This window comes from Amblyraja radiata, chromosome 26 (genome assembly GCF_010909765.2).
Source record: "Amblyraja radiata isolate CabotCenter1 chromosome 26, sAmbRad1.1.pri, whole genome shotgun sequence".
Lineage (NCBI taxonomy): Eukaryota > Metazoa > Chordata > Chondrichthyes > Rajiformes > Rajidae > Amblyraja > Amblyraja radiata.
Genome location: NC_045981.1, coordinates 1,172,726 through 1,200,443, shown reverse-complemented (window position 1 = coordinate 1,200,443; position 27,718 = coordinate 1,172,726). Strand labels below are relative to the sequence as shown.

General features: G+C 43.4%; 2 protein-coding genes across 9 annotated transcripts in view; one reads left to right on the top strand and one right to left on the bottom strand.

Moving 5' to 3' along the window:
- arhgap44 (Rho GTPase activating protein 44) overlaps positions 1-8,614 on the top strand; it is a 188,205-nt gene extending 179,591 nt beyond the window's left edge. For 6 of the 7 annotated variants that reach the window (XM_033044040.1, XM_033044037.1, XM_033044039.1 and 3 more), the window contains one exon: positions 6,872-8,614. In XM_033044040.1, coding sequence (XP_032899931.1) covers positions 6,872-7,023 — 152 coding nt within the window. In that variant the 3' untranslated portion in view covers positions 7,024-8,614. Of the gene's footprint in view, positions 1-2,236; positions 2,288-6,871 lie in introns of all 7 variants that reach the window. The other variant, XM_033044036.1, reaches the window with a different exon arrangement.
- Positions 8,615-15,767: 7,153 nt separating this feature from the next.
- The window catches only part of tex47 (testis expressed 47), a 35,322-nt gene continuing 23,371 nt past the window's right edge, over positions 15,768-27,718 (bottom strand). For both annotated transcript variants that reach the window (XM_033044032.1, XM_033044031.1), the window contains exons 5-7: positions 27,359-27,560; positions 22,198-22,357; positions 15,768-16,109 (exon numbers count right to left, since the gene is read on the bottom strand). In XM_033044032.1, the coding sequence (XP_032899923.1) occupies positions 16,060-16,109; positions 22,198-22,357; positions 27,359-27,560 (412 nt within the window). In that variant the 3' untranslated portion in view covers positions 15,768-16,059. The remainder of the gene's footprint in view (positions 16,110-22,197; positions 22,358-27,358; positions 27,561-27,718) is intronic.

Genomic DNA, 27,718 nt, shown 5'->3' with positions numbered 1-27,718 from the left:
TCCTCTGTACTGGGAAGTCAATAAATTAGAGTCCATCTGAAGCTAAACAGTTCCACCAGCTTTGTAAATGTTACATTCATCTTGTTAATTTTCCCAATACATAAGAAAGTTTGTTTTAAGCTGTGTTTGGGGCGATATTGCCAGCTCTGTTGCCCCCACAAACTAAGCAGAGAGGTTGCATTATTCCGCTCAAATAATATAAAGCCTCACCAGAGAAAGATTTGAAAGATTTATTTCACTCTTTTAAAAATCAGTTTGCTCACTTTCACCAATGTAAACAAGTTAGATCTGTGGAAATATTGACAGCGTTTTTGATAACCATCCTTGTATAAGAACAGTCATTCAAGCTGAACATATAATGTACTCATTCACTGATCTCACCTTACTGTATTTTTGTTGAAGTCTTATGTATAATCATAATTAACAAACTGTTGCTTTAGATTCAATATCATCTTAAAGGCTGTATGTAAATGTGTTTGTAGTCCTTAAAAGTTTTTAATTGACGACTTTTCTTTCCACTTCTTGCACAGTATATGATCATGTTAGTGAAACGCAGAAACTCGCCAAGATACAAATTGTGTTTGGAGCTGATCAAATGTATTTTACAGTTGCACATTCCTGGAGGCATCTTGCTCATATATTTTCCTCATTTCCTGTACAGGTAATCTGGAGGTTGTGACCACACAACGTATTAGACTTTAGAGACACAGAGTGGTAAAAGGTTCTTCGGACCACCGAGTCCACACCGACTAGCGATCACCCCATACACTAGCACCACACACACTAGGGACAATTTACTCTTTGTGAGTGGAGTGAGGGAGGAAGCCGGAGCCCCGGTAAAACCCACATGGTAACAGGAAGAACGTGCAAACTCCGTACAGACAGCATCCATAGACAGGATTGAACCCCCCACTGTGCCGCCCCTGCCTGATTTAGTTAAAATAATAATGCGTGTGATTTGGTACAAAGGGTCAGAAATTCCTTCACATATATCCACAAGCTGGTACTATGAAAGTGAAACTCATTCCAACGCAGAGTACAACAAAATGCTGTCCATTCCTGGATGTCCTGACAACATTGTGTGGCACAGCAGCACTACTGGTAGAGTTGATGCCTCACAGCACCAGAGACCCAGGTGTGATCCTGTCCTTTGGTCCTGTCTGTGTGGAGTTAGCATGTTCTCTCTGTCACTGTGTGGGTTTTCCTCCGGGTGCTCCCCTTTCCTCCCACGTCCCACAGACATGTGGGTTTTTTGATCAATTGGCCTCTGTACATTGCCCCTTGTGTGTAGGGAGTGAATGAAAATGTGGGATAACATGGAACTAGTGAGGGCAGGTGATCGATGGTCCGTGTGGACTCTGGTCCAATGGGCCTATTTTCATGCTGTATCTCTACACTAAATTACACATTGGAAATGTGACCATTTTATAACTAGGTTTGTTTTAAGCTTGGGATGATATTGTCAATTTTGCTGCCAAACAAACTAAGCAGATAGGTTGCATTATTTCACAGAAGTAATACAAAGCCTCACCTAAATATAACATTTGAAAAATGTATTTAATTCTTTTGAAAATTAATTTGCTCACTTGCACCCATCAAAACAAGTTAGATATGTGGAAGTATTGCCAGCGTTTGTGATAACTTTGACCCAACTATCGATCATCGGTTCACACTAGCTCAATGTTATCCCACTTCCCCATTCCCTACACACTAGGGACAATTTACGGAGTCCAATTAACCTACAAACCCGCACGTCTTTGAAATGTAGGAGGAAACCGGAGAACCCATGTGAACGTGCAAACTCCAAACAGGCAGAACCCGAAGTCAGGATCGAACCAGAGTCTCTGGCGCTGTGAGGCAGTGGCTCTACCAGCTACGCCATCAGTTGAATGATTCACACAGCTCAGAAACATTTGCATACAGCCTTTAATATCAAAGTATAATTTAGAAATATGTATCTTTTAATAGCTAAAAACATTAAATGTAGGTGTTTACGTATAATATACTTTTTCTTGGAGTTATTGCATTTCATAATGTCATTTTAATTTTACTAGTTTATATGTTTCCTATCTAAATAGGATGTTGGTTTATTGCGTGTTTTACATTTCAGCTTGTTGTTATTGACATAATTTTTACTTTTCAGTGGAATTCCTCTCGTTATTGTTTTCAAAATTCTGAACAATTTTTCTATTAATGTCTTCTTTTCCTTTTGGATGCCTGTGTTGTATTCTTGCAGCTGTTTGACAAGAATGAGTCTATATTGGCTAAGTGTGAGGGGGAATTTAGGGTAAGCCCTAGAACCAACCTCCCCTCTGGCACTTCAGCTAACTCTGCAACTCCTTCAGTTGCCACTTGTATGTCACAACTAACTCATCTGAACCAGCCTTTGCATGAGTCTGAAGCAGAATTGCATGGCTTGATGTTGTCACAGAATTCACAAGCGTATAACCAGCGATCCCTGCGCCTCTTAAGTGTTCTTATTTTCCCCCTCCTTCCACCACGCAATGTACCCGAATGAATCCTTTTGATCCTATGGCTGAACAATTAAATGTAACCCTTGTTTTATCTGTATGAAATAATTTTGCCCTGTTCCATTCCATTATTTTAATTTACAAGGGATGTCATGATATTACAGTGTGTGGATATTATCACACACTACCAAGTTTAGCTGTTGTTGCATTGTGCACTTGCGCTGATTTGAGCCGAGTTTGAGATGAATAGAACTCACATTTTCCCCTGAGTGAAATTTAAACCCACGTATGATTCTGCAGGAAATAGGTGTAAGGATTTATTAAATCTACCCTGCAAGTAATGTTATAAAAATAAAATGTGAGCTTTAATGCCACGACTTAGATTTAAGGTGGCAGTTGCACGCTGTATTCCGAGTTTCATTTATACATGAATCAGCTTTTAATATAAGTGAGCGGCCAGTATAGAAATGGAAGCCTCGGCTTATGTTCAAGTACAGACTGTGCCAACACTGCATTTTGTTCAGGTCTCTCAGGCATATCGTATCTCACCAGATCATGTGTACTTGAATTACATGTTTGGTACAAGCGCGTCTTGTGTTGAGGTTTTTGGCCTTTAATGAATATTCTATTCAAAACTTACATATGAACTTAAACTTTATACAGGCACTTAAATGGATGAGTCATAGAAGGATATGGTCCTAATATGGGCAGATGGGATTAGTGTAGATGGGTAGATAGGTCGGTATGGACACGCTGGGCCGAAGGGCCTGTCTCCATGCTGAAAATTCTTTGACAATGCTAAATGATTTATGCACAAGAGGGATATTTTGTGTCTATCATTTTCTTCTTCATTTCACTCTTCTTTACTGTGCAAAGTCTGGCTTGATCTAGACATCGATTGAGTAGTTGATAAACTTAAGAGGCATTTCTATGGAGTAGTTGGATAAGGAATTACATTTTAATGTGCTCAACAAAGGTTACACCACAGGTCTTGCTAAATCAAATATTTATTGATGTTGTAGATGTAAGTGTCTTTTAATTCATTGGTTCTGGTTTATGTTTCAAGGGTTCAAGGGCACTGACTTAAAGTAAGTGAGATAAATGTGGAAGAGTCTAGGACCAGAGAGCACAGCCTTCGAATAAAAGGACGTACCTTTAGAAAGGAGATGAGGAATTTCTTTAATCAGAGGGTGATGAAACTGTGGAATTCATTGCCACAGACGGCTGTTGAAGAATCATTGGATATTTATTAGGCAGAGATTGATAGATTCTTGATTAGTATGGGTGTCAGGGGTTATGGGGAGAAGGCAGGAGAATGGGATTTGGGGGCAGTATTTCTGGAGGTAATGCACACCAGCGTTTTGTGCTGTGACACTTCTTCTGTAGAAGGGTCCTGACCCCCTGAGTTACTCCAGTACTTTGGGTATCACATATGACTGTAGAAGCTAGGACAGGCCTTAGAGGAGAGAAGGTTGGGAGAAGATCTGATATATGTGTTGAAACCATGAAAGGTTTCAAGTGAATAGAAGGATATTGTTTCCATTGGCAGGAATGTTTGGATCAGATTCAAGGTGAATGGCAAGATAAGTCATTTTTAATGCAGGGTTGTCAGTAAGTGTTAGGATGGGAAGTGGTCGTGAATTCAATCGCACAATGCAATGAGAGAGAAGTGGGTGACTGGAATGAATTAAACAACTCCTTCATCAAAGAATAAATCAGGGAAGTAAGTGCATCCGTGGATAACAAGGGAAATCAGGGATAGTATCAAAGCGAAGGATGATGCGTACAAATTAGCCAGAAAAAGCAGCATACCGGAGGACTGGGAGAAATTCAGAGACCAGCAGAGGAGGACAAAGGGCTTAATTAGGAAAGGAAAAATAGATTATGAAAGAAAACTGGCAGGGAACATAAAAACTGACTGCAAAAGATTTTATAGATATGTGAAAAGAAAGAGATTAGTTAAAACAAATGTAGGTCCCTTGCAGTCAGAAACAGGTGAGTTGATCATGGGGAACAAGGATATGGCGGACCAATTGAATAACTACTTTGGTTCCGTCTTCACTAAGGAAGACATAAATAATCTGCCGGAAATAGCAGGGGACCGCGGGTCAAAGGAGTTGGAGGAATTGAGTGAAATCCAGGTTAGCCGGGAAGTGGTGTTGGGTAAATTGAATGGATTAAAGGCCGATAAATCCCCAGGGCCAGATAGGCTGCATCCCAGAGTACTTAAGGAAGTAGCTCCAGAAATAGTGGATGCATTAGTAATAATCTTTCAAAACTCTTTAGATTCTGGAGTAGTTCCTGAGGATTGGCGGGTAGCAAACGTAACCCCACTTTTTAAGAAGGGAGGGAGAGAGAAAACGGGGAATTACAGACCAGTTAGTCTAACATCGATAGTGGGGAAACTGCTAGAGTCAGTTATTAAAGATGGGATAGCAGCACATTTGGAAAGTGGTGAAATCATTGGACAAAGTCAGCATGGATTTACAAAAGGTAAATCATGTCTGACGAATCTTATAGAATTTTTCGAGGATGTAACTAGTAGCGTGGATAGGGGAGAACCAGTGGATGTGGTGTATCTGGACTTCCAGAAGGCTTTCGACAAGGTCCCACATAAGAGATTAGTTTGCAAACTTAAAGCACATGGCATTGGGGGTTCAGTATTGATGTGGATAGAGAACTGGCTGGCAAACAGGAAGCAAAGAGTAGGAGTAAACGGGTCCTTTTCACAATGGCAGGCAGTGACTAGTGGGGTACCGCAAGGCTCAGTGCTGGGACCCCAGCTATTTACAATATATATTAATGATCTGGATGAGGGAATTGAAGGCAATATCTCCAAGTTGCGGATGACACTAAGCTGGGGGGCAGTGTTAGCTGTGAGGAGGATGCTAGGAGACTGCAAGGTGACTTGGATAGGCTGGGTGAGTGGGCAAATGTTTGGCAGATGCAGTATAATGTGGATAAATGTGAGGTTATCCATTTTGGTGGCAAAAACAGGAAAGCAGACTATTATCTAAATGGTGGCCGACTAGGAAAAGGGGAGATGCAGCGAGACCTGGGTGTCATGGTACACCAGTCATTGAAAGTGGGCATGCAGGTGCAGCAGGCAGTGAAGAAAGCGAATGGTATGTTAGCTTTCATAGCAAAAGGATTTGAGTATAGGAGCAGGGAGGTTCTACTGCAGTTGTACAGGGTCTTGGTGAGACCACACCTGGAGTATTGCGTACAGTTTTGGTCTCCAAATCTGAGGAAGGACATTATTGCCATAGAGGGAGTGCAGAGAAGGTTCACCAGACTGATTCCTGGGATGTCAGGACTGTCTTATGAAGGAAGACTGGATAGACTTGGTTTATACTCTCTAGAATTTAGGAGATTGAGAGGGGATCTTATAGAAACTTACAAAATTCTTAAGGGGTTGGACAGGCTAGATGCAGGAAGATTGCTCCCGATGTTGGGGAAGTCCAGGACAAGGGGTCACAGCTTAAGGATAAGGGGGAAATCTTTTAAAACCGAGATGAGAAGAACTTTTTTCACACAGAGAGTGGTGAATCTCTGGAACTCCCTGCCACAGAGGGTAGTCGAGGCCAGTTCATTGGCTATATTTAAGAGGGAGTTAGATGTGGCCCTTGTGGCTAAGGGGATCAGAGGGTATGGAGAGAAGGCAGGTACGGGATACTGAGTTGGATGATCAGCCATGATCATATTGAATGGCGGTGCAGGCTCCAAGGGCCGAATGGCCTACTCCTGCACCTAATTTCTATGTTTCTATCCTTAACTGAGTTAAAATGAGCCAATGAACCTCTTCAGTGGTCTAAGGCTCAACTATTCCAGAAATGTGGCAAATTTCTTATAGAATGCTAGCGTGAAAAGATAATTAAGTTTCACTTTTTGACCTGCATTAGAAGCAAGATTTCAATGGAAATTGGTGATAGCAAAACGGTGGTCGTGCCATATGAATTCATTTAATTTGGTTTATTTAAATCGTCACTTAAGTAATAATTAACTTGAAAATCTTCTTTGCTGATTTATTTGTGTATACAATTATGTACAAATATACACAGTACAAATATACCATATATATATATGTTACAATAATATAGGATTATGTGTAGCTGGGAAATGCACAGTAAACTGACAGAGAAGAATAAAATGATACGTATCTTCAAATGTTCTCAGCTCTGGGGTAGAAAGGAACAGAAATGGCTGTCTTTGGGTCAAAGTCCTCAAATCACTATGCTCCCAATACAGAGATTTTCAGATTACCATATTGTGACATCCCTATTATTTGTCACAAGCTATTGGCACTAACAAGGATGTTTAATGGAATGTCTTTTAATATGTGTGAAAAGCCACGAATATATTGTATCAACTAATGAATCATTTCTTTTCACTGCTTGCAGATACGGGCAATCCTGATCCCTCTTTTGTACAATCAGGAGAGGTGTATGACTTGCTCTACACTGAGCCTTCAGACCAAATGTGCACAAACTCTGTTGCAGACTTTATAGTGAGAGCAGATTCCGATGAGGAGTCCGAAAGTACTGTCCTATGACATTTGAACACTTCATTAGTGGGGCTGCGGCTGTACATATATTACATCAACAGGATCTCCACATGTAACTGCAAGAAAATCTGCTTCCATTAATTGTGGCAATGGATAAATCTGTGTTGGTTTGGTAGTGGTTGTCAGCAATTGAAACACTATTTTGTTGTCCGGGATCAATGGTTTCTTTTTAAAACTTTTTATTTTAGACTTGCTGAATCATTTTTCTTATGAAAAAAAATACTTGGCCTTTCAACCTGACACTTAATTTGCTTCCTGTATTTTTTCCAGAATTTTATAATACCTAATTTAAAAAATGCCATATCAACCAGCAATGCTTTCAGACTAGGTATTTATGCATCCTATATGGGGATGGTAGATCGAGATTCCACACTTGGCAAAACCTTTCATTCTTCCCAGGGAATGCATTTCTGCCGCCAGGAGGTCAGAATCTTGTGTTTATAAGTCATTCCGTCGACAGATGAAACCTCTTTCCATTGTACGTTGGAATGAGCCGATTCGAAGGGAATAGGTAGTTGAGCCAAAACAACATGTAAACTGCTATTGAATAGAGAAATTATAAAAAAAAAAAAGAGATTATTTTTTTTCCTTGTCTGGAGAAATCTTCAGTGCCCGGGAGATGGAGACGGAACACTCAGGGGATGTCACCATGCACTGTTAGTAAGAAGTTGAAATGTTCTTATACCCACCCATGACACCAGCCAGTCAAAGGTTTTAACCCCCCTCCCCCCCTCCTGCAATCTCACAGTACACAATTGCAAAGAAAATCTATTTCTCAAAAGACAACATGAAAATGAGACTTTATTTTCATTGTAATATAAATTATAAAATAAAATATAATTCTGCATCCTATTGTGCACATCCTAGTATATGTTTACACCATTCAGAGGAGAAATACGTTACATGCAACAACATAGTTTAAATTTTATCTGATATGGGCACCCAGCCTGACAATTGCCAATTCTGAAAGTAATTTTATTTTCCAGAGAAAGAGGAAGGAAGTTGTCATGATTGTACTGAAGTCTGTATGTGAATGATGACTATTACAATGGATTGTTGTGGCTGTAAATCTTTTCATTCTTATCATGCCAGAATACCTTGTATGAATAGAATTTTATTAATGTCCATGTAAATGTTGTATTAAAAAATATACTGTGTATTTAAGGGAATGGGACTAGACTGGCAATTGGTTATGTGGCTAATGCCTTCGTTAATGTACAGGATCTAATTCATTGCTGAGCACAGTGACATTTTAAATGATCAGAAAAGAGTGTAGAGTTATGAGAGAACATAATATATCTGTTATATAAACACTTGTTTCATGCATTATGTTTCACTGAAAAATATATAATTATAGTGCTTTAAATTACAATTCTTGAAATTAGAGGGCTTAGTGGCAATGTCTCAGAAATAGTGCTGATTCCCTCGTCCGTGGTTTTGTGTCTAAAACCTGAAGAAAAACTGAACTGAAAATAAAAAAAATATTACAACATGTAGAGCAAACTTGATGTGTTCTGGAAAAAAAATGTTTCAATTTCATATCAGCAAAAAAATAAATAAAATGTACACTTTGACAAAATATTAATCATTCCAGTTATTATGGTAGTGTGCGAAAAATGAGGATGAATGTTGATGAAGGAGTTAAGATCCATGGTGGAGCTTACAGGTGTTTTCAGGAGGAGACGAATATTGGTGGTGGTGCTTTAACAGAGACTAATATAGAATCACAGTCATACACCATGGAAATAGGCCCTTTGACCCAGCCTCCCCATGCTGACCAAGATGCCCCATCTACATTAGTCCAACTTGCCTGCGTTTAGCCCATATCCCTCTAAACCTTTCCTATCCATGTACTTTTCAATGTTGTCATAGTACCTGCCTCAACTACCTCCTCCGGCAGCTCGTTCCATACACCCACCACCCTCCGTGTGAAAATGTTGGCCCTCAGGTTCCTATTAAATCTTTCATCTCACACCTTAAAGCTAAGTCCCCTGGTTCTTCATTCCCCTACTCTGGGTAAAAGACTATGTGCAGTCATATATTGCAAGTCCTTTATAAAATGAAAATCCATGGTATCAAGAACAATCTTGTTAATCACCAACACAGTAGATGTTAATGGAAAAACCTGTGGCATTTCAGTCTGGCCCTTGTAGATTTAAAATCTACTCATGGGATAATCAAAAAGCTTAAGATTCCATTCCACAAACCATTTCTCCAAGTTGTTTGACAGTTTCTGGGACAAACGCCTTCATTATGAGCTGAAAGATGTTTCCTTCTTAATGCAGTTGATGGCGTTTTTGAGTTGCCACGTGGCTTTGGTTTTGTTTTACTCCAATGAAGCTGGTAATTGATCAGATCTGAAGTATCTCTTCAGCTTCTCTTGAAGTGTAAAGATTGTGAGAAGCCCTGATAGCTGTGAACAAATGTGGATCTCTCGACTCAGATCCACACAGTCTCCTTGCTGTCAAGATCCAGTGATTCAATGTACAAATGTAAGTAAGGAGTGTTCTGTTGGCCTACTCTTTAAAGGCTGGCATTTCCTCAGCACTCTTGTCTAATTAACTGTCAATTCCAAACATGAAACAATTAATTTCCCAATTATGAAGAAACAATGAACTGCAGGTGCTGGTTTACATTTAAAAAAAGCACAAAGAATCACAAAGTGCTGGAGTAACAGCAGATCAGGTAGCATCTCTGGAGAACATGGATCAATTTCTTCATCTCTGGAGAAAAGGAATAGGAATTCTTCAGAAGCGTCTCGACCTGAAATGTCACCTATTCCTTTCCTGCAGAGATGCTGTCTGACCCACTGAGTTACTCCAGCTTTTTATGTCTACCTTCGGTTTAAACCAGCATCTGCAGTTCCTTCCTACACATCCTACCTGACCCACTGAGTTACTCCAGCATTTTGTGGCTTCCTAAAAGAATTACCCTACCTGTGTTTGTCTTGTAATAACAAATTTAACCAAAAGATGGCAGTGCTGTGTGCTCTGCCAGTCTGAGGGAACTGTAACATGATGGCAGTGGTATTCATTGTTACACTGGCTAATGTCAGTGACTGATGCTGTCCTGAACTGGATGTCTCCCCTCGATCTACAACTTTAGGCTGTGCACGCCATACGCAAGAAGAAGTCTGGCTAATGTCAGTCTGAGAATTTGGTCATTTACTTTGAGTGGCAGAAATGAGGAACCTCCCAGAAGTTAACTTACTTGTAATTATTTCCGTAAATAGTTGCAATCCCCAAAAACGTATTTAAAAAATAATTTCACAGTACAGTAAACCCTCGCTGTTACGGACTTCTCTAATAACAGACTTTGGTTATTGCGGACTGACTTACTGACCTTCAGTTGGACAGGCTAGATGCAGGAAGATTGTTCCCGATGTTGGGGAAGTCCAGAACAAGGGGTCACAGTTTAAGGATAAGGGGGAAATATTTTAGGACCGAGATGAGAAAAACATTTTTCACACAGAGAGTGGTGAATCTCTGGAATTCTCTGCCACAGAAGGTAGTTGAGGCCAGTTCATTGGCTATATTTAAGAGGGAGTTTTATGCGACCCTTGTGGCTAAAGGGATCAGGAGGTATGGAGAGAAGGCAGGTACGGGATTCTGAGTTGGATGATCAGCCATGATCATATTGAATGGCGGTGCAGGCTCGAAGGGCCGAATGGCCTCTACTCCTGCACCTATTTTCTATGTTTCTATGTTTCACTGCCAGGCTGGACTGTCGATGCCAGACCTTGCTGGTCTATCCTGCTCCACACCCACTGCAGCCACCACCGCCAATACCACCACTATCACCACTATCATCCCCACCACCACCACCGCTCCTTACCTACATTCCAGCCGCCACCAATGACTCCGCCGATCCTCGTCTCTCCCTTGGCCAGTTCCAGATTGAGTGTCTGAAGAAGGGTCTTGTCCCCAGGCCATACCTATCCATGTTCTCCAGAGATGCTGCCTGACCCGCTGCCTTACTCCAGCACTTTGTGTACTTTTGTGTATTAACCATCCACTGTAGTTGTTTGTGTTTACTATTCATACATAGGTTTATAAGTTCAGATGATAGGAGCAGAATTAGGCCATTCAGCCCATCAAGACTACTCCGCCATTCAATCACGGCTGATCTATCTCTCCCTCCTAACCCCATTCTCCTGCCTTTTCCCCATATTTCGCTTGGATAGCTTACACCCCAGCGGTATGAACATTGACTTCTCTAACTTCCGATAGCCCTTGCTTTTCCTCTCTCTCCATCCCCTTCCCCTTCCCAGTTCTCCCACTAGTTTGTCTAGCCTCTAACTCAGAAGTTGGCAAGTGCCAGATCCAGGTCCAGAAACTAAATCTTTTGATATTTGTCTGCAGGGCTGAGGATGGGCCCTCTTGAAGGTGATTTATTTCAAATCAGTTGCATTTGAATTACTTTATATAACTGCACACAACCGCAGGCAGAAGAATGGAGATAATTGGTGTAATTTCCTCTGTCAATCAGGCTTGTTACATCACTGATAATGCTGATAGATTTACAGGTATGTACACAATTTACATGCCACTGTCTTGCACTCGCTGTATTGCCGCAGGGAAATAGCTCTGTCTTCTTAAACAGACCTTGTTGCAAATTTTGCTTCCTCCTCATATGAAATAGGTGAATTTTTAAAGTTGATAGTCTTTGTTCTTTGTGTGATAAACCACCCTTGGTACGTCACACCTGCAGCTAACAACTTCCCGCTTGTTCCGCTGGAGTTGTCAGTCATTTATTTTGAAAGAAACAGTGACTTAACAGTTCTGCTTAATGTTCCCCATTGCAGTTCCCATTCCCATTACAACCAGAGAGCAGTCCTGAACTACTATCTACCTCATTGGAGACCCTTGGACTATCGTTGATCTGACGTTACTGGTCATTATCTTGCACTAAACATTTTTTTATTCCCTTATCATGTATCTGTACACTGTGGATGGTTCGATTGTAATCATGTATTGTCTTTCCACTGACTGGTTAGCACGTAACAAAAGTTTTTCACTGTACCTCGGTACACGTGACAATAAACTAAACTAAACTAAACTGAAGCAAATTGGACTATCCACTTTAAACTATTTTGGTTTAACATCTTAATGTATATTTAAACCCCTGTCCCACGGTACGAGTTCATTCAAGAGTTCTCCCGAGTTTGCCCTGATTCGAACTCGGAGATTTACGGTAATGGCCATTCGTCGGTATTCGGGACTCTCGTGGACATTTTTCATCATCTTGAAAAATCTTCACGAGTCTCCCCGTGCTTACCTGCCGTTAGCGAGTCTTCCCGAGCGCCTGCCGTTAGCGCTAAGAGACGTCCCCGAGCTCCGACGTACCCGCTACGTTTATTTTCCGTGCTTACCACGAGTTTGATTTTTTTTAAACTCGGGAGAGCTCTTGGAATGAACTCGTACCGTGGGACAGGGGTTTTAGCTTGAATACATTTTCAATGTCCAGATCACTGAGTCAGGATCTTCACTGCCTAATTTGACTCAATTGGCACCAATTTATACTTATGCTTAAATTAATTTGTTGCCTTGCTTCTCCCTCCCAGTTCAACATTCTCCTGTCTACCAAACTTCCAAGATCTCCCCGGACTCTGGCCTTATTCACATCCCAATCCTTCCTCCCACCACCAGTGCAGGTATCTTTTCCCTTCCTGGGCCTGGGTTTGGGTTGCTTCATTGAAATCCATCCCTAAAGAAAAGTATCAAAGTCTGAAGAAGTGACCCACGCAAAACATCACATTTCTATGTTCTCCATAGATACTGTCTGACCCGCTGAGTTACTCCAGCACTTTGTGTTTTTCTTTGTAAACCAGCATGGGGTAGCACAGGGGCACAGTGGTAGAGTTGCTGCCTTACAGAGCCAGAGACACGGGTTCAACCCTGACTACGGGTGCTGTCTGTATATACATGTTCCCTGTGACCACATAGATTTTCTCTGAGTGCCTCAGTTTCCTCCCACGCTCCAAAGACCTACAGTTTTGTAGGTTAATTGGCTTCAGTAAAAATTGTAAATTGTCCCTACTGTTTAGGATAGTGCCAGTGTGTGGGGTGATTGCTGGTCGGTGCGGACTCAGTTGGCCGAAGGGCCTGTTTCTGCTCTGTGTCTCTAAAGTCTAATTGAATCTGTAAATTGCCCCTAGTGTGTAGGACAGAGAACTAGTGGATGGGTGAATGATGGTTGGTGTGGACTCAGTCTAAAGTATAAAGCATCTGCAGTTGCTTCTGTCTCTCTCTGAATATCCGCTTGTCAGCAAATAGTTGTCAAATAATTCTAATCTGGTAGTAGAATCAGTTTTGTCTCCACCAACACAATAAATAGATGTGTTCAAGAAGGAACTGCAGATGCTGGAAAATCGAAGGTACTCAAAAATGCTGGAGAAACTCAGCGGGTGCAGCAGCATCTATGGAGCGAAGGAAATAGGTGACGTTTCGGGCCGAAACCCTTCTTCAGACTGATAGGAGGTGGGGGGGGGGAGAAGGAAGGAAAAAGGGAGGAGGAGGAGCCCGAGGGCGGGGGGATGGGAGGAGACAGCTCGAGGGTTAAGGAAGGGGAGGAGACAGCAAGGGCTAGCAAAATTGGGAGAATTCAATGTTCATACCCGCCGGACGCAGGCTACCCAGGTGGAATATGAGGTGCTGTTCCTCCAATTTCCGGTGTTGCTCACTCTGGCAATGGAGGAGACCCAGGACAGAGAGGTCGGATTGGGAATGGGAGGGGGAGTTGAAGTGCTGAGCCACCGGGAGTTCAGGTAGGTTCTTGCGGACTGAGCGGAGGTGTTCGGCGAAACGATCGCCCAATAAATAGATGTACTCTGTCTATTAATGTGTGCACTCTTTCCCATAGAGTTCTTCATGACAATAGGTATTCCATCCAACTAATATGATCATTTTTCCAGTCACCAAAGGACAAAACCTTTCACTGAGCTTTCACCTCAGTCTTCATCTGTTCATGATCCCATCGAATTCCTCATCTGGAACAAAACTCATGTGCATGCCTGGGAATCAAAGAACGTGCCTTTGGTACGGAAATGAGAAGGAATTTCTTTGGGTGGTGATTCTGTGGAATTCTTTGCCAGAGGCCAAGTCATTGGGTATTTTTAAGGCGGAGATTGACAAATTCTTGGTTAGCAAGGGGTTATGGGGAGAATGGGATTGAGAGGGAAAGATAGATCAGCAATGATAGAATGGTGGAGTAGACTTGATGGGCCGAATGGCTTAATTCTGCTCCTATCACTTATGAAATGAAAGATACAGCATGGATACAGACCTTTCGGCCCATCAAGTTCATACTGTTCATCGATTACTCTATTACTCCCTGTTCTTCTGATGATGGAGAGAACAAACGTTTGGGATAGCAGATGGGGTACATATCGAGTGGGATTCTTTGCCCAAGATGGCACTTCTACAGGTGTACAGTAAAGAGCATATTGACTGGTTACGTCACAGTTTGGTTCAGCAACTCAAACGTGCAGGAACGAAGAGGATTTCAAAAAATGGTGAACACTGCCCAGCCCATCACGGGTACTGCCCAACCCCTCATGGGGTTGTACAGGAGTTGCTGCCTCAAAGACCAGCCAGCATCATCAGAGACCCACACCACCCTGGGAAGCTGACAAAGATAGATCCTACACACAATGGCCCTGTAGGAAAAAGGTAACAATGTATTAACTGAGATACAGGGAACTGCAGATGCTAATTTACAAAAAAAGACACAAAGTGCTGATGTAACTCAGTCAGGCCAGGCAGCATCTCGGGAGAACATGTATCGGTGATGTTTTAGGTTGAGACCCTTCAGATTGATTGTAGTAAGGGGAGGAAAGCTGGAAAAGAGTTTGGGTGGCAGGACATGGTCTGGCAAGTGATAGGTGGATACAAATGAGAGGGGATTTGTAAGGAGAAGGTTAGACAAGGGCCAGAGGTGAAAAGGCAAACGGCTGAGAGAAATGTGAAGCCAGAGGAAGGTGGAAGGGGATGGGGGGAAGGGGAAAGGAAGGCGGGATTGTTGGCGAAATGTGTGCACATCAGGGGGGCAAAGGGAATAGAGATCAACTTGGCATAGGTTTGGCATGGACATTGTGAGCTGGTTGGCTGGTTCTTGTGTTGTATGAAGACAATACAAATGTACAAACTGGAACAGGCCCTTCAGCCCACAATGTCTGTGCCAAATATGATGCCAAGCTAAACTAATCTCATCTGCCTGCACATGATCCATATCCCTTCATTCCCTGCTCATCCATGTGCCCATCTAGAAGTCTCCAATCAGCCACAATCATATCTGCGAGTTGCAGGTACTCACCCCTCTATGTAAACAATGTACTCTGCACATCTCCTGGAAACCTTGCCCTTTTCACCTTAAAGTTATGTCGATTAGTCCTTGATATTTCCACCTTGGGAAAACCGTTCTGACTGTCTGCCCCATCTATGCCTCTCATAACTTTATACACAGGCCTAACACCGATGTTCCGTCAACTGGTGGCCTGGCACCTCCTTGATCTGTTCCCATAGCCGACTTCAGTGGCCAACCTTGCGGGACGTTATGCGGGCTGTGACCTCTGTTGGACCGGCAAAACGGATAATTCAGCAAGGTTCTGGAACCAAGGGTGCTAGAAAATCAGTGGTGGACCTAGACTTCTATTAAGTCTCTCCTCAGCCTCGACACTCCAGAGTAAACCCCTCTGTCCTCTGTGTTTTAATCTATTTTTTATTTTCAATTTTTTATTTCCGCATTTTTAATCTGACAGTAATTTTGTGATTTTGATGACTTTCACTTTATTTCAAGCTTTTAAAATGATTTTGATTCTTTGAATTGTATCGATCATAGCAATAAGAATGTCTCTGAATCGTAGAGATAAATATGTACCTAGTATCTTAATCATTTCCAATTTTTCCCGTAACAATTCTTAGACCACACTTCCTGTTCTAAGTAAATGCGAGGACGCCATCAGTGAGAAACTTAAATACGTGTCTTTCTCTGAAGGACGAAACTGCCCATCTTTCACAAGCCCCATTATGGTCTTTTCGATGGCAGCATATTTTCCAGTGTTGGCCATACCAGTTCTGAAAAAGAACACATTTACATAATTAAACAGTGGTTTATCACATCATGCATTATTAAGGGAATGTAAAATATTCCAAATTGTATTTATTGAATGAATTTGAGAGGTAGCGAACCTTTAACACGCAGTTTAACAAAAGCTAAGATGATAATCAGATTGAAAGACGGTGGTGAAGGGACGAATCATAAGAGTGGGCTGCAAATGTATCTATTTATCTATTTATTTATTTATTTATTTGTGTGTTTGCTCACCGTTTGGTTTTAGTTCAGAGATAGAGCGCGGAAACAGGCCCTATGTCCCACCTAGTCTGTGCCGACCAGCGATCCCTGTGCACTAGCGCTATCCTACACACTAGGGACAATCTACAATTCTTATCAAAGTCAAGTAACCTACAAACCAGCATGTCTTTGGAATGTGGAAAGAAACTGGAGCACCTGGAGAAGATTCACGCAGTCACGGAGAGAACGTGCAAACTCCGTACCGACTGCACCCGCAGTCAGGATTGAACCGGGGCCTTTGGCGCAGTAAGGCAGCAACTCTACTGCTGCGCCACCGTGCCACCCTACTTGTAGCTTTTACCTTATTTTCTGAGAAAATGCTCCCACTAGTTCTGAGTTCTGTAACACGTTGCCTGACCAAGCATTAATGGACTATCACTAGAACCAGATTATCTTGAAGGACAGCAGATACTCACTCCCCTGGTTTGTCTGGATGTGATCCTCATGTTATTATGACGGCGTTCCAAGGATTGGTAGGAGTGGAAGAGGGAGACAAACCAACTCCATGTGGCTCTATGCCATATCCCAGCAAGGAAGAGGTTGCCATCTTAAGGCAACCCATCCTCCAACTGACATAGCTGCATTGAAAGAATGTCGTGAGCAGATGGCACGTCTTGGTCAGCAGAGGCAATTACTACAGTGGAACAAACTGTGTATTTATTGCATTGTAAATCAATACAATATTCACTTCATTCGCGTTCTGGTCGAGAGCATTTATTATTTAGCAGTGAGGCTCTAAATATAACATCTTCTCAGATAATTTCACTAGATTAACTTTAACGATTTTAATAATCAAAGCCTGAAGTTGTGTGTACTTTGGCAGGCGAGCTACCCACTAGTTTCCATCTGTTTCGCGATTGATTTTAACACACTTTGACATGGCATGTGATTCTGTGAGGTGCTAATCCAGATTTGAAAAGTAAAATTAACCACACTTGTGTTTCAAAAATAGTATTCACGGTCATTTTCTGCAGGAATAGTTTGTGTTTTCATTGGGAAATTGTCTCAGAGATTAATCCCCAGAGTTCTGAGGTTCCCTAATCCCGATTTTAAAAAGTAAAACTGACAACACTCGTGTTTTAAAATGCATTTGTGGTAAATTTCAGCAAGAATGGAGGTGTTTTGATCTGAAAATTGTCTCGAAGATTAATCCTCAAAACTACGGGGCATATGAATTAATGGTGAGAATAATTAGAGTCAATCAGGCAGTCAGCTGTGGCACACAATAAGACCTCTGCTCTGTAAGAGGAAAAGCTAATTCTGAAAGGACATCCGTCGGCTGTGAATAAAAGACCCTCTTTTTAGTCTATAATCACTATCATTCAGCGAGTCCGCACATCATTATAGTCAAACATGGGAGTTCTTGATTTTGTAATGCTCTAACTGAGGGTTTCTGCTTTGTGGCAGCTGCCGGCAAGCAAACAACTGTGCATCTTCTATTAAATCTTGAAAAGCAAATGTCTGTTTTATCCCGGCTTTGTAGCTGCCTTCTATCTGCTCCGTGCCCTTCCCGCTGAGCCAGACTGTGGGGTGATTATACAATCACTGCCATCAATACTGTGTGGGGGGGGGGGGGGGGGGCACGCCAGCTGCTGCCGCTGGGGCTTTTGGCCCATTTTTCCTTCCCACATTGGGGATTCTTGCACAACTGCTCATCAAACATTCAGCACCGCCCGTTCCTCCTTCTCCCCACTCCCGTCCGGCAGAAGGTTCAGACGTTTGACCTCACTCAGGGAAAGATTCTTCCCCTCAGTTATTGGGCTTCTGAACAGTTCTTCAATAAGCGAGGGTGCTGTCTGATTCACCTCTATCCCATTGTGGACATGGACTTTGTCTATGGAACTGGTGCGCTACAATGTTGAGAACTATCATCTGCACTCTGTAGCTTTCTCTTTGCTCTTGAGTTTTACTTAATTGTACATATATGGTATTATCTGACCTAAGATAGACACAAAATGCTGGGGTAACTCAGAGGGACAGGCAGCATCTCTGGAGAGAAGGAATGGGTGAAGTTTCGGCTCAAGACCCTTCTTCAGACTGAATTTACAACATGCAAAATTAAAACATCAAGGACACTTTCAAGTCTGGATGTAAAGAGCATGATTTAAGGTTGACATTATAACAATATTCCAAAATAGCTAGAGAGACACAAGGAGTTGCAGATGCTGGAATCTTGACTAAAACTGCCTACGGGATCTCCCTGTTGCTATCCATTTTAACTCCTCTTCCCATTCCCACACTGACCTTTCCGTCCTGGGCCTCCTCTATTGCCAGGGTAAGGCCACATGTAAACTGGATGAACAGCACCTCATATTCCACATGGGTAGCTTACATACAATGGTATGAACAATTAATTCTCCAATTTCAAGTAACACCCTCTTCCCCTTTTCTCTTCCCTGTGCCCCCCCCCCCCCCCCATCTCAGTGAGCTCCCACTTTCCTCATTATCTCGCCCCTCTTTCATTTCTCCCACCCTTTCCACTTCTATTCCTCCCTCTGGATTTACATCTCACTCCTCTTTTCTCCTTCTGACACCCTTTTATATGCTTTTTACCTCTAGACTTTGTCCACCCACCTGTCAATAACCCCCCCCGCCATATCCACCCATCACTTGCCAGGCTTTGTCCCGCCTCCCACCTCCCTTCCAGCTTTCCCGCCCCTACTGCAAACTACAATCAGTTTGGACAAGGATCCCAGCTCAAAACATCGCCTTTCCCTTCATCCATTCCCTCCACAGATTCTGCCCACTGAGTTACTCCAGCACTTTGTGTTTTACTGAAATAGATCATCTGGTCTAATTTAACCACCATTACAAGTGATGCTGCCTCAAAAAGTTCACACCACCCTGGCCGCACTCTCATTTCACTTCTGCCATCGGGAAGAAGATATAAGAGCCTGAAAACTGTAACGTCCAGGTTCAGGAACAGCTTCTTCCCAAAAAACCATCAGGCTATTGAACACTACAACCTCCAAATGGGCTCGGAACTGCATAAACATTATTTTTGATTTTGCTATTTATTTTTATTTTTTATATACTGTAGGTACGTTGGGTCCCAGCATCACACAGGAGGGCTGGTCTCCTAACGCAATATTTCACCTCCCCACCAATTCCAATATTGGTGGCCAGTGGGGGGGGGGGGGGTCTTTCTGGAGCGCTAGTATGGGTGTTGTGGGCTGAAGGGACTGGTTTCCAGGTGGCTTGTATGGACATTGTGGGCCGAATGGATTCTTGGGCTGGCAGCTCAGTCACTCAAGCCTGTTGTGCTGGCAGCTCACTCACTCACGGCTGGTGAGCTGTCCACCAAATTCAAGTGCAGTTTCATACCATTTCAAGCAGTGTGCAAGGCCACTAAAGACAGCGAGTCGTGACCTCTCCCTCCTCCATCTTGCAGAGACTGAGCCATGCCCACACTTCTGGGTATTATAGTCCCTCCCCCTCTCCCACAAGAAGGGGCGTGGTCTTCATGGCTTGATTGACAGGGGAGAGAATCTCAACATTTTAAAAACACTAATAACTCTTTTATTTTTAATTGATGGGAAAAACCCTCAGCATCCGATGAGCAGAGGGGGACTCTGAGTAAGATGGCCAAAAATCACAGCCGTACGTGGTAGCTTTTTTTCTAATATCAATATAAAAGCCAAACAGGAAGTAGTCAAGATTAGACTTTTAATTATATTGAAGGCAAGGCAACTTTAATTAGGCAAGGCAACTTTAATTTGGCAAGGCAACTTTAATTAGGGAACACAGCTTTAACATTTCCAAACCAGAGGCAACACAGCTTTAGCATTTCCAAGCCAAAGGCAACACAGCTTTAGCATATCCAAACTATATTTTCAAACCACATTAAGGGCACTGACAGGTCAGTAAAACCACTCACAGTTTAGTAGACATGTGTTCAGTGTTATTCACAGAGACGGAGAGAAGTGACCCTCTTTTCCTTCATCATGCAGAGACTGACTGGTTTTATAGGTAGGGTTTTATAGTCCCTCTGGAAGGGGCGTGGCCTTCAGGAGAGAGAATCTCAACATTTTTAAAACACGAATAACTCTTTTATTTTTCATAGATGGGAAAAATTATCTTGTCCTGCGCAGCGGAGGGGGTTCTGAGTAAGATGGCCAAAAATCACAGCCGTAAGTGGCAACGTTTTTTCTAAAATCAATATACAGAACAACAGGAAGTGGTCAAGATCAGACTTTTAGTAATATAGATACTAACATTTTTGGTGTTTATTATGGGTTTTACAGAGTAATATGTTTACGTATCTGTTGCTCTGCTGCAAGCAAGATTTTCACAGTTCCGTTTCGGGACATATGACAATGAAACACTCTTGACTCTTCAGGGGTCAAAGTATTACTCAAAAGATCTACCTATAATTAACTTGCAAATCATTTCATACAAATTAATGGAAAACAGTTGCAACAAAGTAAGCAAATATTCTGGGCCTTGGAGACGAGATACTGGATAGTGGAGAAACTAGTTTTATTTTTGCAGTTCGTTAATCAACGCAATCTTCTTTGTTCCCAGGCGTTTGAGTTGCTAAGCCAGTCCGTGATGCGACCAGTCAACTTGCTCTCTACTGTACAGCTGTAGATGTGCAAGAGAGTATTTGTTGACATACTGAATCTCCTCAAGTAGAGACGTTGATGGATTGCATCTATATGCTGGGTCCAGGGCTTGAAATATTCACTGTTTCTCCCTGCATGTATACTCCTAATCTTTTGCATGTTTCCAGCATCTTCTGTTTGCTGTTGAAGTTCCAATATCTGCAGCTTTTTTGCTTATCAATTTTTGTATACTCTGGAATTTAGAAAGATGAGAGGGGATCTTATTGAAATATAAGATTATTAAGGGTTTGGACACACTCGAGGCAGGAAACTTGTTCCCGATGTTGGGGGAGTCCAGAACCAGGGGCCACAGTTTAAGAATAAGGGGTAAGAACGGAGATGAGGAAACATTTTTTTACACAGTGTTGTGAGCCTGTGGAATTCTCTGCCTCAGAGGGCGGTGGAGGCCGGTTCTCTGGATACTTTCAGGAAAGAGCTATATAGGGCTCTTCAAGATAGCGGAGTCAGGGGAAATGGGGAGAAGGCATCAAATTTGCCCCCTGTGGCCAGAGCACCGAAACCCCAGCCCAGCCGGAGCTGGCAAATCCGTTCCCATAGCCGATGTCCGAGGACATCTTTGTGGGCTGGTATCTCAGCCCGTTCGAGGCAGTGAACACTGCTGGTCCAGTCAAATGAACAACACTGCAAGGCTCTGGAACCAAGGGTGCTGGACTTGTACTTTTAAACATAGAACAATACAGCACAGAAATAGACCATTCGGCCCACAAACTTTGTGCCAAACATGTTGCCAAGTTAAAATGATCTAATCTGCCTGCACATGATCCTTATTCCTCCATTCTCTGCATATCGCCGATCTAAAAGCCGTGTAAACACCAACATTGTACCCGCCTCCACCAACACCTTTGGCAAGGCGTTCCCTGCCCCCACCTCTCACTGTTTAACTAACTTGTCAGGACAATACTTTGTAAGGTTTTTTCAATCTGGATCACTGATGCTTTGGAAGAAAATCTGAACAAAACTAACTGATAAATGGGTTGATGCAATATAGATTTGTAGCTGGTTCCTGTAAAAATGATTAAGTCACTTCTCAAAACCAAATCTGAAGTAAATGTTGTGATATAAACCTTTAGCTTCATTATATAAATTCTTGATGTTTTATTATTTTGCCCAGTGGCATATCACATTGTCAAGTGCATTGTGACAGGAATTGTCAAGTCATAACACCTCAGCCAATATTATTGCTTACCTGAGTCCATAATTACATTTAATGGAGCTCCATAATTGTGGAGGAATTGGGCAGGTGTTAAAAGTTCACGAGCTTCCAGGAGTCGAGCGATGAGATTCTGCGGGATGATCAGTTCAGGGGCATCATCTAACACAGAATCAGTTGGACTGTTGTGGGATTCCTACAGAGAGGAATAAAGAATGTAAACAAGAGGAGAAACAGTAAATGATTGGAAGTAATAAATGTTGTTTATCAGCAGCAGTAGAGTTGCTGCCTTACAGAGCTTACAGCGCCAGAGACCCGGGTTCGATCGCGACTACGAGTGCTGTCTGTGCAGAGTTTGCACGTTTTCCCCATGACCGCGTGGGTTTTCTCCGAGATCTTCGGTTTCCTCCCACAGTACAAAAACGTACAGGCTTGCAGGTTAATTGGCCTGGTATAAATGTAAATTGTCCCTAGTGTGTAGGAGTGTTAAGGGCCTTTCCCACTTGGGCGTTATTTGCACGGCATTTACGCGACATCATTTACGCGTCACGACGCACGACGTGCGCGTAGTGACGTGCATGTGATGCGCGCATGATGCGTGGTGACGTAGGGAGTGATGCGCGGTTGAACGCGGCGCCCCAGGATTTTGGGATGTGCAAAATCTTCGCGCGCCATCTGCGTGACGTGCAAATGAAGCCCGAGTGGGACAGGCCCTTTAATGTGTGGGGATCGCTGTTCAGCGCGGACTCAGTGGGCCAAAGGGCCTATTACCTCATGGTATCTCTAAACTACACTAAAACCTACAGAATTCTTCATTGTTGGCAGCAGCACTGTTCCAACATAAACCAGCAGCTGAACTTTAAGTTTGAGCCAGTGTTAGGAGAAAACAGACACGAGTGACCTTTGTGGTATTTTTCACTCACATCTATTTGACGGCACAGTGGACCAACTGGTAGAGCCACTGACTCACAGCGTCGGAGACCTAGGTTTGATCCTGACCTCGGGTACCATCTGTGCGGAGTTTGCACATTCTCCCTGTGACCAGATTTCTTCCAGGTGCTCTGGTTTCCTCCAACATCACAAACAGCGACGGGTTTGTAGGTTAATTGGCCTCTGTAAACCAAAGATCCTATAGCTATAAGATCTTTGCAGTAAACTGCCCCTAGTGTATGCGGAGCAGAAGCAAAAGAACCAGTGTGAACGTGTGATTGATGGCTGGCATGGACCGGTGGGCTGAAGGGCCTGTTTCCATGCTGTACCTCTAAACTAAACTAAACTTATTTGCTTGAGAAAGATAACACTTGTAGTCTACTCAAATACAACAAGGTTGGTGTGTGCTGGAATTTATGGCGATCGTTTCGCCTCCGTTCAGTCCGCTGAAACCTACCTGATCCCCCGGTTGCTAAACACTTTAACTCCTCCTCCCATTGCCACACTGACCTTTCTGTCCTGGGCCTCCTCCATTGTTTCACAAGGCAATTCCAGAACTTGCTGGAAACTACCTGTGCACATTCCAAACCATTCAGTTTATCATCAAACTGGTTTTGGACAATGTAAGCAATGAGGAAATAATGTTGCGTCTCGCTCACCTTTCGGCTTAGAGATACAGCGCGTAAACCGGCGCTTTGCCCACCCAGTCCGTGCCGACCAGCGATCACCGCACACTAACACTATCCTACACACACTAGGATTGAACCTGGGTCTCTGGTGGTGTAAGGTAGCATTCTCCCCCCTCCCCCAACACAATCAGTCTGAAAAAGTCTGTGACAAGTCACCTATCCATGTTCTCCAGAGATGTTAGATAGATAGATAGATTAAACTTTATTAATCCCCTTATTCAGGGGAAATTCTGATGTCCTAGGTACACAAAATTGCTGGAGAAACTCAGCGGGTTCAGCAGCATCTATGGAGCGAAGGAAATAGGCGACGTTTCGGGCCGAAACTCTTCTTCAGACTGATGGGGGGTGGGGGGGGGAGAAGGAAGGAAAAGGGGAGGAGGAGGAGGAGCCCGAGGGCGGGCGGATGGGAGGGTGGGAGGAGACAGCTAGAGGGTTAAGGAAGGGGAGGAGACAGCAAGGGCTACCAAAATTGGGAGAATTCAATGTTAATGCCATCCGGACGCAAGGTCCCCAGACGGAATATGAGGTGCTGTTCCTCCAATTTCCGCTGTTGCTCACTCTGGCAATGGAGGAGACCCAGGACAGAGAGGTCGGATTGGGAATGGGAGGGGGAGTTGAAGTGCTGAGCCACCGGGAGTTCAGGTAGGTTATTGCGGACTGAGCGGAGGTGTTCGGCGAAACGATCGCCCAACCTCCGCTTAGTCTCACCGATGTAAATCAGCTGACATCTAGAGCAGCGGATGCAGTAGATGAGGTTGGAGGAGATACAGGTGAACCTTTGTCGCACCTGGAACAACTGCTTGGGTCCTTGAATGGAGTCGAGGGGGGAGGTTAAGGGACAGGTGTTGCATTTCTTGCGGTTGCAACGGAAAGTGCCCGGGGAGGGGGTGGTGCGGGAGGGAAGGGAAGAATTGACGAGGGAGTTGCGGTGGGAGCGGTCTTTGCGGAAGGCAGACATGGGGGGAGATGGGAAGATGTGGCGAGTGGTCGGGTCACGTTGGAGGTGGCGGAAATGGCAGAGGATTATGTGTTGTATTTGCCGGCTGGTGGGGTGAAAGGTGAGGACCAGAGGGACTCTGCCCTTGTTGCGAGTGCGGGGATGGGGAGAGAGAGCAGTGTTACGGGGTATGGATGAGACCCTGGTGTGAGCTTCATCTATGGTGGCGGAGGGGAATCCCCGTTCCCTGAAGAACGAGGACATTTCCGATGCCCTAGTATGGAATGTCTCATCCTGGGAACAGATGCGGCGTAGGCGGAGGAATTGGGAGTAGGGGATGGAGTCTATAAATGGGGGCAGGGTGGGAAGACGTGTAGTCCAGATAGCCATGTGAGTCAGTGGGTTTGTAATGTATGTCAGTCAGGAGTCTGTCCCCTGCGATGGAGATGGTGAGGTCAAGGAATGGTAGGGAAGTGTCGGAAATGGTCCAGGTGTATTGGAGTGCCGGATGGAAGTTGGTGGTGAAGTGGATGAAGTCAGTCAGTTGTGTGTGGGTGCAGGAGGTGGCCCCAAAGCAGTCGTCAATGTAACGGAGATAGAGGTCGGGGATGGGGCCCTGGTACGTCTCGAACAAGGATTGTTCAACGTACCCGACAAAGAGGCAGGCGTAGCTGGGGCCCATGCGTGTGCCCAAAGCTACGCCTTGTGTTTGGAGGAAATGGGAGGAGTCAAATGTAAAGTTGTTGAGGGTGAGGACCAAATTCGCTAAGCGGAGGAGAGTGTCAGTGGCTGGGTATAGGTTGCTGACTCCAGCACTTTGTAAACCAGCATCTGCAGTTCCTTGCTTCTACTGTCATTCACCCGTTAGAACTGCACGGGTTGCAACTCTGCACAATCTATCAGCCGGAAGCAATACTATTGCTGATGCATATTAGTTTTGAAACAAAGTCATGGTTAACATCGGGTAATCTGATTCAGTGTTCACAAAGTAAAATCTCAGTTTCAAGGCAGGTGCAGAATCTTTGCAGCTCATTTTTCAAAATAGATTTTCTGTCTATAAAATTGAGTGAGAATTCCAGAGATTCCCTACCCTACATGAGAAGTTCCTATGTGCCTCAGATTCCAATCACCACCCCTAATCTTGTAACTATTCTTGTATAGACTTGTAACTAAAAAGGCGTCCCGGTGGTGCAGAGGTAGAGTTGCTGCCTTACATCGCCGGGGGCCCAGGTTCGATCCTGACTACAGGTGCTGTCTGTATGGAGTTTGTACCTTCTCCCTGTGATCGCATGGGTTTTCTCCAAGAGCTCCGGTTTCCTACCACACTCCAAAGTCGTACAGCTTTGTAGGTTCACTGACTTTGGTAAAATTGTCAATGGTAAAACTTCTCTGCCACAGAAGGTAGTTGAGGCCAGTTCATTGGCTATATTTAAGAGGGAGTTAGATGTGGCCCTTGTGGCTAAAGGGATCAGGGGGTATAGAGAGAAGGCAGGGATGGGATACTGAGTTGGTTGATCAGCCATGATCATATTGAATGGCGGTGCAGGCTCGAAGGGCCGAATGGCCTACTCCTGCACCTATTTTCTATGTTTCTATGTCTATGTTTGTGAATTGGCTGTTGTGTGTAGGATAATGTCAGTGTATATCGTGAATACTAGTCGGCGCAGACTCAGTGAGCTGAAGTTTCCGCTTGGTATCACTAAAGTCCAAAGTCTATACCCACTCATTCAAAGTGTTCCCAACGAATGAAACATCTCAACATCTACCCTATTGCCTTAGGGGCCAATATATTTCAATGGAATCACCCCTCATTCTTCTAAATCGGATTTATTTATCTGCTTGTAATAGGGTTTAGACACTAATGATCACAGTAATATGGATGGCAACGCAGTGACTCAGTTGTTGTTCTTCCATGCATTAGTACGATCATTCAGTTCGGTGGCCACCATGCAGAGCACCATTCATTCATTCAGCAGGGATGATCCGATGCTGCCAGTTGCCTGGTGCTCTCTTTAGTTTAATTTAGTTTAGTTTACTTTACTTTTGTTTAGTTTTGTTTACTTTGGTTTAGTTCAGTTTATTGTCACGTGTACTGAGCTACAGTGAAAAGCTTTTTGTTGCGTACTATCCAGTCAGTGGAAAGGCTATACACAATTATAATCGGGCCGTCCACAGTGTACAGATACATGATAAAGGAAATAATGTACAGTGCAAGGTAAAGTCCGATTAAAGATAGTCTGACGGTCTCCAATGATTTAGATGGTAGCTAAAGACGATTCTCTAGTTGTCGATAGGATGGTTCAGTTGCCTGATAACAGCTAGGACGAAACTGTCCTTAAATCTGGAGGTTTGCATTTTCACACTTCTGTACCTCTTGCCTGATGGGACAGGGGGGGAAACTGGAACTGTGTTACTATGGGAACACAAGGAACTGCAGGTGCTGGAATCCTGAGTAAAATACAAGGTGCTGGAGTAATAGTATAGGACAACAAAGGCGCAAATGTTAGAGTAAAAGAAAAAATGTGGTTCAGCTTGATGTGGAAGAGGAAATGAATCAAGAGCTGCTTACGTATTTAATTAGACAATGGGGCCAGTGAAGTAGAATTAAATAAGTAAAACAAAGTTAGTTGGCAGTGGATACCTTGCATTTTTTCTGCATGTGCATCCCCAGCTTTAGAAGCAGAGTGAGGGTTTCACTGATGATCTTTTCTATTGGTTCCCTTTGCAAATTATCGTCCAGCCGTTTTGCTGAGATGTTTAGGACTTTATATTCCCACTGCTGGAACAGTCTGCTGGGAATATTGTGTGACATCACCAGGATTTTGGAGTCCAAATGCAATGGTCTGAAACAAAGTAGAGCCGGAACGAACATCGTTACTCAACATCTTTAAAGTAGATAATTGCCAAGATTTACAGCAGGAACTGCCAACTGGCACAACTTATATTCCCACCCGTTGGATTAGTTTCAGGGCAGCACATTTTAACTATTTACATGTTGAAT